General features: G+C 42.2%; 1 protein-coding gene across 2 annotated transcripts in view; it reads right to left on the reverse strand.

Moving 5' to 3' along the window:
- Window positions 1-14,001, reverse strand: part of WWTR1 (WW domain containing transcription regulator 1) — a 133,119-nt gene that overhangs the window by 22,799 nt on the left and 96,319 nt on the right. For both annotated transcript variants that reach the window (XM_027582481.1, XM_027582480.1), the window contains one exon: window positions 1,489-1,691. In XM_027582481.1, coding sequence (XP_027438282.1) covers window positions 1,489-1,691 — 203 coding nt within the window. The remainder of the gene's footprint in view (window positions 1-1,488; window positions 1,692-14,001) is intronic.

The following is a 14,001-nucleotide window of genomic DNA, read 5'->3' on the forward strand; positions in this document are numbered from 1 at the left end:
GTTTTTAAAACCTCACACAGGACAGACACTTTATATCCTAGAATTTATTTGGTGAGAAATACATTATTCATTTATAGAAATCAATGTATATTTTTTGAAAGTATCAGATGTGACTAAAAGAAAAAGTAGCATTTAGTAGCATTTAGTGTAACACCGCAGGCTCTTGCAAGAAAAGCTCTCTGAAACAGTTAAAAATACTTAGTTCCTTAAACTAGTGAAAGAGAAGCTACTCATGTATCTTGCTTCATGTGAGTCATAAAGCAAAGTCTCAAGAATTAGAATAAACTGAAGCTTTCTTCCCTAAAATGTAGCCAGCAAAATTGACGAGACCTAAAACCATGGCCTACATTAGTTTAGCAACACAGAAGAAATAATTCTGTTCTTGCACAGACCAAGCCACTGAGGGAGGCAGAAAACTGTGGGTTCCTTAAGGGCTTCTGTTTTATTAATTTTTGGAGTGCTGCATCAACCCTGACCCACACAAGACACACAGCAACAATCTATCCACTGCCTGCCTGCCTGCCTGCCTGCCTGACTGACTGAATGAATGAATGCAGTATGGCACACAGGCACCTGATCAATAGCGACTCTATCAGAGCCCGTATGCCAACATTTTCCTTTCTCATTCTCCTTCAGTTTTCCCTAACTCTTTCTCATGCTCCATGGTGGACCAAAGATGGTTGCAAATTCTTTGTCATTTTGTCCATGGAACATCCCTTCTGCTATCCGCTTTAATCTAGGGCAAATCTGTAATTTCTTTGATTAAGAGCATATGGAAGAAGTGACTCTGTGACAGTTTCCAGAACCAGATCCTAAGACACTGGCAGCTTCTACTTCTTGTTTCTTGGAACATTCTCTCTGGGAGACCCAAGCTGCTAGGCAATATGTCCCACTATTGAGCCTGCTGTGCTAGCTAGAGATGCCAAATATAGATGCTCCAGGTTTCAGTCCCAACCAAGCCCAGTTTTCCAGCAATCCTTAACATGATGCCACACACTTGAGTAAAGCCATCTTGGACCCTCCAGACCAACCCACCCACCAGCTGAATACTACTAAAGTGGTCTTCATCAACACCACGGAAGCCAGAAGAACAGGCCACCTGAGCGCCGCCCAAATTCCCAACCCAACAGAATTGTATGGTATAATAAAATGGGCTACTGTTTTAAGCCACTACGTTTTTGGGATGATGTTACACAGCAATAGATAATTGGAACAGAGTCTTCTTCCTCCCCTTCTAAAGATCAGCAGTAGAACCCAAAGGCAGCCATGCTAACATAGCTAGTCCTTGTACTCATATGTTTGGCTCTGAAGACAAGGCAGGCAGATACTGGGAGAAAAACCGAGATTCTACTCATACGGTTTGGAGTAGGCTTTGGGTCTTTAATGCTTCTAGAGAAAGATTTACCCTGATGGCCCGCAGCTATCTACTCCCGAGCCTTGGCACCAAAAGGTCATGGAGCCTCCAGCAGGCACCACAGAAGGCCATACCTGCCTCATGAGCTCCTCTTGGCGCATTCTGATCCTCTCTCTCTCCATCTGGATCCTCTGAAGCCGGAGCTTCTGCTGCTGCTGCTGCTGAGTGGTCAGAGCATTGGGCATGCTCATGAGCCCTGCTGGGGGGTTCTGAGTAGGGTGGTTCTGCTGGCTCAGGGTAGTGGGTGCCATTTGCTGCTGGTGCTGGTGATTCATCACTATAGGAGGGAAGACCATGCAGGAGATTAATGAACAGGTCCTACAATACCTTATCAAAAAGAGGCCATCAGAATGCTCTGTGCTTTGGAGTATATTCCTGAGATTCCTTCCAAAGTACTTTCCTGTTAATCATTACTGTTTAAGTAATTATTACCTTAATTCAATTCATGGAGGCTCAGACACTGGCCCCACTCCTGACTCATCCAGTCTTGGCATTTTGTGCCCTGTTAAAAATTATTTCACACCTTCCCTGTGTCTAAAGCACATTTTAAGCCTTCAGGAACATAGTGGTCAAAAGTGAATTCCACAAAAGGTTACCACAACATATGACGTAATTTCAGCAGGACATCTGGGTGTGTGTGTACTTTCTAGACACCCTGCGTGTTCATGTCAGAGCTAAGGAGGGCGTGAGATTATAGATACACAGCAGTGCACGATGATGTCTAGGATGATGAGTGACTGACAAGCAGGACGTTAAAACACAGTACCTAGACCAGGGATCTACACAGAAGCAGGACCCCACTGACGCTTTGTTAAAAAAGGGTACCCCAAAGGAGCATAAGCTAAGCTCAGAAACAAACACCTGATTGAGGAAAAGATGTTTTAGTTTATGCAAAGGGAAAAATTAGTGTGAAAGAAATTACATAAAAATGATAATCATGGGGGCGCCTGGGTGGCTCAGTCGGTTAAACGTCTGCCTTTGGCTCAGGTCATGATCCCAGGGTCCTGGGATGGAGCCCCACATGGGGCTCCCTGCTCAGCGGGGAGTCTGCTTCTCCCTCTGCCCCTCCCCCTGCCCATGTGTGCATCCACTCTCTCTCTCTATCTCTCAAATAAATAAATGAATATCTTAATAAAAATGATAATCACGGTGCAGTCAGTTAAGCGTCCAACTCTTAGTTTTAGCTCAGGTTGAGATCTCAGGGTCCTGAGATGGAGTCCAGCATGGGACTCCACACTCAGCATAGAGTCTTCTTAACACTCTCTCTCCCTCTGCCCCTCCCTCCTGCCCTCTCTCTCTCTCAAATAAATAAATTTTAAAAAATGATAATCATATTTGTGATTGGATAAAACATTCTAGAAGTGTTTTAAACTTTTTAAGGATTTTCTTTCTTTTTTTTTAATCTGCACTTAACAACATCTTAAATTTTAGCATGTAGTACTTCACTTGAGGAAAGAATTTTAAAATCCTTTAATGAATTCTAGAATTGGCATTCCCACACACACACACACACAAAACATTTTTAAAAGGTGCTAGTTTTCCTTAAAACAGTTTACCAGTCAAATTTGCTTAACTTCTGCCTAGGCAATATCCTATAATAAAGAAAACCACAATTTTCTGTCTATCTGCTCTTACATCAGGGCCCAGAACAATATATAGTTTTATATACTCCATTTCTGAGGAAAAACTCTCAATTTTTGCTATGTTTGGTATCACTGTCTTTAAAAAAGAAAATCATTGGTGTACCTTATTAAAGTCTAAAAGTTAAATATTTTACATCTTTCATTTGGAAGACAGGGACATCATGTGGAAACATATTTTATAACTAAGAATTTTCTTAAATGAATTTTAAAGTAGCCTAATCGACTATATATTAAATGTATATGTACACCCCATTCACACACACACGCACACGCACGCACTCAAAAGAGAGCACCAACACAGGATTTTCTGTAGACAAACTGGTTTCCTTGAGGAATGATTAAATGAGTTCACAGCAGGAACTTCCTCTGGATGTGGGTAGAGGTAGGGTAAAAACATTCTTTTTTAAAAAAATTATTTATAACTCCCTCAAATCTTTACCGCATTTCCTGTGTGCCAGCCACTGGGCTTGTCGTTGGATAAATAGCTCCTGCCCTCACAGGAATTAACAGGCTGTTGGAAGGAATGTGTGAAGAAATGAGGTGAATTCATATGTGGAGCTGTGGAATGCTAGAATGTTAGGCTTTGTCAGGATTCTTAGAAATGATCTAGTCCATCCCTTTATTTTACGGGAGAGCCGGACTGAAACCTAAGAGAGGTAAAGGGGTGTGCTCTGATTAGGGGCAGGCAGAACCACCCAAGCCAGGGAGGCCTCCAGACATCCCGTCCACTGGCTCTTTCAACTGTCCTTGGCCGCCCTCGGTCACGCCTTACACTGAGCAACAGAACAGCTGCTGAAACTGAGAACAACCCTCTGAACACGGTTTGCCTTCAATAGCAAGAAAGTTACCACTTACACAGCAGGTCATCAAAACAGGGCCTCCGGCCCAAAGCCGCTCGCGTTACAAACAGGAAGGGTTCAAGGCAGGTCTGGGTAGATTGACAACTGTCTGCTCAGTAACGAGCTCCTGAGCGGGAGGTAAGAATGTTTGGGAGTATTCTGCCTCACCGGTGCAGGCTTTCCTTTCTGAATCCAGCCCATCACAAGGAACGCGTGCCTCCTGGTACCATTCCTGGCACACAGGGAAACCCAGTAAATGATGAGACGAATGAATGAAACCAGTTGGCAATCTCTTATGTCCTCAAGTTTGAGAACAGGGGGAAAAAAAAAGGCACAGTCCTAATTGATGCGAAGTACTGAAATGAGTATTTCATTTTTCAAATGACATTCCAGAAATGGTTAGAACATTTTACAGTCTCTATTGGAAGGCCTGGGTAGGAGGGCAGGGATTGTGCACACATGGTATCACCAGAAAAAAAGTGCTCTTAAATACAGATTAAAGTCCGACAAGGTCCAGATATCCAGAAGGGCTTGATTCATAAGGCCTCTTTCAGGCCAGAAGGAAGCTTAGATGGAAGAATAGTGATTATTTCCAGGGACAGCCATTTCTGAACTTCTGAAAAAGGAAGTTTTTAGCAGTCAGACATAACTGCTATAGACCAAAAAAGATGCCCAACTGTGTCTCTAAGAGAAATCTGTAAAGTGAAATATTTCCAATATCAGAAATCCCCAGATTAGGAAAAAGAAGCTTAAAAAAAAGTTAGGTTGTTTGTTGGCAGCACAGAGGTTATTAATTTTTAAAACTGACTCAGTTCTATGGCAGGGATGTCCACTATCACCACTGCTATTCAACATAGTACTAGAAGTCCTAGCCTCAGCAATCAGACAACAAAAAGAAATAAAAGGCATCCGAATCAGCAAAGAAGTCAAACTCTCACTCTTTGCAGATGATAGGATATTTTATGTGGAAAACCCAAGACTCCACCCCAAAACCGCTAGAACTCATACAGGAATCCAATGAAATGGCAGGATATAAAAATCAATGCACAGAATCAGTGGCATTCCTATACACCAACAAGACAGAAGAAAGAGAAATCAAGGAGTCGATCCCATTTACAATCGCACCCAAAACCATAAGATACCTAGGAATAAAGCTAACCAAAGAGGCAAAGAATCTGGACTCAGAAAGCTATAGAATACTCATGAAAGAAACGGAGGAAGAAGCAAAGAAATGGAAGAACATTCCATGTTCATGGATTGGAAGAACAAATATTGTGAAAATGTCGATGCTACCTAGAGCAATCTACACATTTAATGCAATCCTTATCAAAATACCATCAACATTTTTGTTGATGTAATAATAATAATAATAATATAATAATAATCCTAAAATTTGTATGGAACCAGAAAAGACCCTGAATAGCCAGAGGAATGTTTTTTTTTTTTTTAAAGATTTTTTTATTTATTTGAGAGAGAGAGAATGAGAGATAGAGAGCACGAGAGGGAAGAGGGTCAGAGGGAGAAGCAGACTCCCTGCTGAGCAGGGAGCCCGATGCGGGACTCGATCCCGGGACTCCAGGATCATGACCTGAGCCGAAGGCAGTCGCTTAACCAACTGAGCCACCCACGCGCCCCGCCAGAGGAATGTTGAAAAAAGCAAAGCAAAGCTGGTAGCATCACAATTCCAGACTTCAAGCTCTATTACAAAGCTGTCATCATCAAGGCAGTATGGTACTGGCACAAAAACAGACACATAGATCAATGGAACAGAATAGAGAGCCCAGAAATGGAGAGTCAACTAATCTTCGACAAAGCAGGAAAGAATGTCCAATGGAAAAAAGACAGTCTCTTCAACAAATGGTGTTGGGAAAATTGGACAGCCACATGCAGAAGAATGAAACTGGACCATTTCCTTACACCACACACAAAAATATAGACTCAAAATGGATGAAAGACCTAAATGTGAGACAAGAATCCAGAACACAGGCAGCAACCTCTTCGACCTCAGCCGCAGTAACTTCTTCCTAGAAACATCGCCAAAGGCAAGGGAAGCAACGACAAAAATGAACTATTGGGATTTCATCAAGATAAAAAGCTTTTGCACAGCAAAGGAAACAGTCAACAAAACCAAAAGACAACGGACAGAATGGGAGAAGATATTTGCAAATGACATATCAGATAAAGGGCTAGTATCCAAAACCTATAAAGAACTTCTCAAACTCAACACCCAAAGAACAAATGATCCAATCAAGAAATGGGCAGAAGACATGAACAGACATTTTTCCAAAGAAGACATCCAAATGGCCAACAGAGACATAAAAAAGTGCTCAACATCACTCGGCATCAGGGAAATACAAATCAAAACTTCAATGAGATACCACCTCACACCAGTCAGAATGGCTAAAATTAACAAGTCAGGAAACGACAGATGTTGGCAGGGATGCAGAGGAAGGGGAACCCTCCTACACTGTTGGTGGGAATGCAAGCTGGTGCAACCACTCTGGAAAACAGTATGGAGGTCCCTCAAACAGTTGAAAATAGAGCTACCATATGATCCAGCAATTGCACTCCTGGGTATTTACCCCATAGATACAAATGTAGGGATCCAAAGGGGTAAGTGCACCCCAATGTTTATAGCAGCAATGTCCACAATAGCCAAACTGTGGAAAGAGCCAAGATGTCCATCAACAGATGAATGGATAAAGAAGATGTGGTGTGTGTGTGTGTGTGTGTGTGTGTGTGTGTGTGTGTGTGTGTGTATGCAGTGGAATATTATGCAGCCATTTAAAAAATCCTGCCATTTGCAATGATGTGGATGGAACTAGAGGGTATTATGCTAAGCAAAAAGTCAATCAGAGAAAGACAAGTATATGATCTCACTGATATGAGGAATTCTTAATCTCAGGAAACAACCTGAGGGTTGCTGGAGTGGTGGGGGGTAGGAGGGATGGGGTGGCTGGGTGATAGACATTGGGGAGGGTATGTGCTATGGTGAGTGCTGTGAATTGTGTAAGACTAATGAATCACAGACCTGTACCTCTGAAACAAGATAGTAGGAAGGGAAAATTGAAGGGGGGGGACTTGGAGGGGGAGACGAACCATGAGAGACTATGGACTCTGAGAAACAAACTGAGGGTTCTAGAGGGGAGGGTGTGGGGGAATGGGTTAGCACAGTGATGGGTATTAAGGAGGGCACTTATTGAACGGAGCACTGGGTGTTATACACAAACAATGAACCATGGAACACAACATTAAAAACTAATGATGTATGGTGACTAACATAACATAATAAAATAAAATTTAAAAAAAAAACTGACTTGGTTCTGGTAACTTAATGAGGTGACAAATACATCGGAGCAAGACTATCTTCAGGGACGTGGGGAGTCTGCCCTGTTGGTGTACAAAACCTGCACCGGGTTTACTCACGATGGATGCCACACATCAAGCAAATACTGCTCGGCAGATTTTATTAGCGTCTGCCTCCTTATCTGGGGGAGTTGGAGACTTGGAAAGGAGCTCTTCTAACACCACACCCTTGCTAGTCTTCAAAACACCAGCCCTCACAGAGACATGGGTAGGGAGGAATGAGGGCAATGTTGCTTTCTTTCACTTCATTTCGATTTGATCATGCAGACTGCACATCTCCAGTTATTACCTATAAAGACTAGGAAAGAATGGAACTTAGGCAATAGTTTTGTTTTCCAAGGAGAGGGCACACACACCCACAGAACTCTGTTGTGAGAAGATTCACCACGGTATTATGTATAATAGCAAAAAGACTAAAAACTGGGTCCACCGATGAGAGATCATGATCCATCTGTTCAGAAATTCTCGATAACCATGCCCAAGAAGGAGGGGGAGCTCTATAGGTACTTAAATGGAACGATCTCTAGGAAACATTGTTCAGAGAGGGGAAAAAAAAAAAAAACCAAGGGATGGAATTATATGTATGGACGTGCTATTGCTTGTAGTTAGAAAGGGAAGGTATATTATACATAGAGAGCAAATCTCTCTAGGCAGATATACAAGAGACTGGTAACAGTGGGCGCCCCTGGGGAGGAAAGCAGGTGTCAGGGATGGGAGATCTTCCTTTTCTTCTTCTGTACCATTTGAAGCTTTCCTTTGTGCGTTTATTACCTATAAAACTACAGAAGTAAAAAACATAAAAACGTGGTCATTTGCATACTTTGGATGCATACGCATCAAACTCAATATTTTCTTGATGGGAATGCAAGGAGGTAACCCCCAAAATGATCTGATAAGCAACAAATATGGCTTAAGAATGTAATCAAGATCATGAAAGCTGAGAGCCTGCCTGGTACAACTCCTCTTTGTAGAAATGACAAAAATCAATACCCAAAGGAAGAGTAAATTTGGTCATGGTCATAAAATGGCTAGGAGCCCAGAAACCAGGTGTCCTGGGTCCACTGAGGTGTTCATGATTCAACCTGCCACTCTGCTCCCTCTAGTCATCTGATTTCCAGCTATTACTGAACCTTCTTCTCTGAGCTTGCGACTCATGAACGTTACTGATTTCTGAGGTTCTTTAAAACCACTGCTTTTGCTAGCTACTCGGAGAAAATGGGGGCAGGGAAGGCCCAAGACAGAGATAAACAGAGAGGAGGTCCTCGGGAGAGCATGGGAAGGTAAAACATGTAAATCTGCAATGAATATAACACTTCTTGGGATAATATGCCAGAACATTTTAGGGACAGAACAACAGGCCATGTATCCCAAATGCCGTTTCTGAGGCCAAACCAGTTGAGGGCAGGTTGCCATGAAATGCCTCAAAAAGGCTAAAGACCTCATCAGCTCTAGACTTTTGCCAGTCCCCACAGAAAGGAATAACCCAAACAGAAGATTTCTCCATTGAAGCAGGAATGCATCAAAACTAAAGCAGAGAATCTTTTTTTTTTTTCCTTCCAAGACAGTTAGAATTTAAATTTAAGTCCACATTTATCTTTTTCATTGTTTTCATCTCCTTTTCCTTTTTTTTTTTTTTCCTTCAATAACTGGCTTTCTCTTCTCTCTGGAAATCAATAAAACCATGCTCTGCAGCTATGTGGCCAGAAACATTTCACTGCTATTATTCAGTATAAAAGAAAACACAGAGTCAAACAAACTCCATAGCATCTGAGATCCGAACACCCTTTTGGTTCCATGACTGTGTCCCTGGTGGAACCAACGGTCAACACAGGAATGGGGTGTTATGGGGGGTGATTACCCATGTTGACTATAACCCTTTGGTTAATGCTGCCCCAGACCATGTCCACTGATGTACCCTCGGGACTGTTCCAGCGAACACACTTGGTCACTTCTATGAAGACCCAAGAGTAGGCTCAAGACAGGAAGGTCCAAGAACTCAGTTCTAAGCCCACACATCACTTGTTACCTAAGAAACAAGTATGTAAAAAAAAAAAAAAAAGGGTAAAGGCTTCACTCCTGAACTTTTTGCCTTTTGCAGCACAAGGGAATGGGGAGCAACAGCTCATAAAGTGCTTTGGCAGCTAAACCAGGAGCTGCAGACGATGAGGGAGGCCAGTGAATCAGAGGCTGCCCAGTGCGCCTCCTGGAATGTTTGACAAACGTCTTTTTGGCCTCAGAGAGGTTCAGTGACTAGTGCTATTCCTGTGTCCTGGGCTTGCTTCCCTCATTTTTAAAACAGGATTGGTTACACAGCACAGACACACAAAGACATACAGAAACACACACACACACACACACACACACACACAATGCCAAGTGAAGAAACAAAACCTTAAGGGGTTAGGTTCAAATATGAAACCCATCACAGGCGTGGACAGAGCTGGCTCGGAGTAGGTTATGGAAAGAACAACCAGTGTGCTGATGGCTAGAAGCCACCCCAAAGCCCTAGAAAGACACAGAAATTACTTTATTCCCTTCAAATCCTTCTCCCCAATTCACATGTGAGTCTGGGAGGGAAAAGAGGAATGCCTGTGGCTGGTATGCATTTCTCATCTCATTCTCAGCCTCCTTTCTCCTCCTGACAAACTTCTCAGCTGAGAGACCACTACTATATCTGGCACTTTAAGTTGAACCTTTTTTTTTTTTTTAAAGATTTTATTTATTTGACAGAAAGAGGGAACACAAGCAGGGAGAGTGGGAGAGGGAGAAGCAGGCTTCCAGCGGAGCAGGGAGCCCAACGTGCGACTTGATCCCAGGACCCCGGGATCATGACCTGAGCCGAAAGCAGACACTCAACGACTGAGCCACCCAGGCGCCCTAAGTTGAACTTTTAAAAATACGTGGTTTTGTCAACATGTCAGAGGCACAAATCCATTTAAGTGAGCAAGAAGGCCTCTGTAAGCACTCCATGACTTTTTCCACCTCCAGCACCCACTCCCCAACTGTGCTTCTGTTCTACCAATAATGGAGAAAGTGTCATGTGTTATGGACTATGGTTCATTAGTTGCATAAAAATATAATATCCGTGAGTTCACACTCATATAAACAAATGGCTGAATATATGAATAAATGGAGGGGGAAGAGACAAAGCTCCTGAATGGAAGAATTCCAAATAATTTAATGTAGATACACTGTCCTCAAGGAGGGGGAGCAAAACTTCCACTCCTTAACAATGGATTGTGTATAGTGACCTCCTCCCAGAGAGTACAGTATTGAATGGGTGGGGGGGAACAATAACTTTACAGGGGAGAACTCCTATCAGCCAACTGATCAAGGTCAACCTCAACAATGATAAGCCATAGTGACAGCATGACCCTTGATAAGATCTGACAAAAAGAGCACTTCCTCCCAAAGCCCATCATCCCAAGTCTAATCAGAGAAAAACATCAGACCAATTCCAACAGGGGGGAATCCTCAAAATTCCTAAGCAGTACTCCTCAAAACTATCAAGGGTATCAAAACAAGGACAGTCTAAGAAACTGTCATGGTCAAGACAAGTAAAGGTAATGTGGTATTTCGCATAGGACCGTGGAACGGAAAAAGACACTACGTAAAAACTAAAGAAATCCCTGTATCAATATTGGTTCATCAATTACAACAAATATAGCATACTAATGTAAGATGTTAATAATATGAGAAATTGATGAGAGTGTATATGGGAACCCATCTTTTCAATTTTTCTGTAAATCTGAAACTGTTTAAAAAAAAAAAACAACCCTGTGTGTGTACAGTAACCATGTCTTCAATAAATACCAGGAACTGTGCAAGACACTGTCTCTTCCATACTCACTATTAATTCATTTTTATAGGGTACATAAAATGGACACATTTTATAGGTTATATAAAAAATGGATAAATAGTCCAAAAAAACATGGGAGCAAATAGATTATTAGGCTAGAATAAAAATATAATAATAGCTGCTTCCAGAGGTGTCCCATGGTCAAATAAGATTGTGAAATGTTGGGCTACACAAAGTTAAAAGAATTCATTTTATTGCAGGCTTCCTCTGAGCCTTTAAGGCTCTCACAGACAGTGAGACTTTCCAAGAAGGAGATAGAAAACGCAGGACTTCTCAAACTTGGAAGACTAGTGTTCTCCTCAGCAGGAACACTAGGAAATGCTGGTCAACTGCAACTCAGCACATGTCTTGGCAGTATTGAATTTGAACTGAAATGAAGACGAATTAGTATTTATTTAGCTCTTACTATGTGCTAAGCCCTTTAAAGTCATCTAAGCAGATGTGTAGAACATGGAGCCAGAGAAAGGAACATAGCAGCCTGGTGAATATTGAACAAAGTGGTTTTTTACTTGCCTAGAGCTACCTACTGCAGTTCAAGATAAAAAGTAATGTAAAAACAAAACACAGGGAAAGGTTATAAAAGACTGCCACTCCTGGAGGACAGGGACCACCTCTACAGAAAATAAAAAACCAGTACCTCCCCCATCTCACACAGTGTCCCAGGACCCTGCGGGGTGGTGGAGGGGTACCACACACACACACACACACACACACACACACAAAAAGACTGCCAGTATATCTGCTTAAGTTTTGCATAAGCAAATGCTGATTTAATAGGAGAGTTTCAAAGATGGTTTAACTTGTATGTCAGTTTTCACAGGTGATAAATAAAACCTTGTTACATTAACTTTACTTCCATATATTCAAAATAACCTATATTTTAGGGTTTTCTTTTTTGACTTGCTTCTGTGATAAAATAACATTAAATATCCCCAAGAATCCTTCCAACATCATCCCTTCAGAGTGAGGAAAGCGTCAAATAGGCTGACTTATTGCTCTGAATAGCTGGTTGCCGTTTCCTCAAAACAGGTGAATATGCAACATTTAAATACACACCTTGGGAATACACTTGATTTGGGATCTAGGAAACTTCCTCAATTTGATGTCAGGGCTAATAAGCTTCTATAGATTGCATGAGAAACACCTTCCAGAAACCTAAGTACCCTATAAGAGGGGGGTACAAGGGCTCCTGAATCATGACTGTCAGAATTGAAAGCTTAACCATCACTTCATTTTCTGTCCCCACTCTGTAAATGCTGAAAGGGCAACCAACTGTCCTGGTCTGACAGAGACTGAGGGCTTTCCTGGAACACGGGATATCAGGGCTAACGCCGCGATGGGAGAGTCCCAGGCAGATGGGCAGTTGGTCACCCTAGGCCTGTGACTGGCACGACCCATGGCAGTAGGAAACCCTCCCCCCAAGTTTCCTGTGTCCATTCTAATGTGTCCCCTTAGAAAGAGAACCAGTGCCAATATGAAGGAGCTATTCGATATTTAGAACCATAGTCAGGCAGTCTGGACTAGCTCTCAGTGTGTCCTCCATGGATTACAACTAGCTGACTGTCCTTCTGTACCCACATTACCTAATAATCAGAGAGGAAACATTCCTCCCCCACTCACTCTGTAACTTTTTAAGGAGATCAAGCACTATTTATAACATTGCACTGCATCACTCATAAGCATGCACTTGATTGAGTCTCAATGTCAGGAAATCTTTCCTGTTGGATTCTTGGTTGCTGAAGAGCAGCTCTTTTAAGAAACACTGAACTATTCTTTTCTGTGATTTGAACTAATTCTCATTTTCCTGAGAGCTGGATTTGTGCTCTTTATAAATAAGACCTGAGAAGGAGCCAAGTCTCCCCCAGCCCCTTAGAACCAACCCTAATGATATGGATTTTCTTTATAAACACAGAACAAAAATAATTTAGTGCACTTCAGATCTGCCTTACTGATGCACTGACACAAAATACTAGACTCAGTTTTAGGCTTTATAGGTCAGAAACTGATAGTAACCATTACTCCCATAATTCCACAAGTGAGTATTTAATGAATACTAGATTTTTGTGACTGTTTTCCCTTTACCTCCAGAGCATAGTTCTCTGCTCGGCATCCATTTCGTTTTGCTCTGTTTTATCATTAGTGGTTTACAAACTCAATTTCCCCACAGTGCTCATTATAGATGGGGCCATGTATTCACCCTACTTTGTACCATCAGCATAGAGGTTCAGGCCGAAAGAGACCTTAGTCCATTTAGACTAGGGTTCTCAAACTTTTCTTTAGCAGTAGGATCCTTCCCTAGAGTCAATGTATGGCATGAAGCAGAGGCGACCCTCCTATGCAGGGGTTCAGTTCAAAGCAAGCCTAGAGCCTGAGCTGGTGCCAGTGGGTCAGGGAGCACTTAAATGGCAGCCCCTTTGACTCTCTTCTCTGAATCCTCTTGGTCTTGCTTTCACTCTGCTTTTCCTACAGGCATTTCTCAACTCTTGTATGAAAATATTAAACAAATTTTTAAAATCTGAACAGACACAGCTTTTGGAGTCTGGATACTAACTAAGTTTAGCTTCTCTTCACATCCCCCCAAAATCCTGGCTTGGGACCTTGGGACACAATTTAAAACCGATGACTTAGGCCAATTAAAGATGATCGTTGGAAGGATAAATGACCCAGCACAATCACAGGCAGAGACTGTGACAAATGTAGGAAGCCCAGGGGATATGCTAGAATGTCGTGGCTTGGCATCAACTGCACTGATCACCAATCGCTGCCCTGTTCTGCTCACCCTCAGTGATCAAAAAGTATTTACCGGGTTAAATTCAGTGACGAGGATGTGTTTCCTTTTACCTATTTCATGAAAAAGTCTAATGCAGACTAGTGTAATGA

The sequence above is a fragment of the Zalophus californianus genome, chromosome 1, assembly GCF_009762305.2.
Source record: "Zalophus californianus isolate mZalCal1 chromosome 1, mZalCal1.pri.v2, whole genome shotgun sequence".
NCBI classification, from domain to species: domain Eukaryota; kingdom Metazoa; phylum Chordata; class Mammalia; order Carnivora; family Otariidae; genus Zalophus; species Zalophus californianus.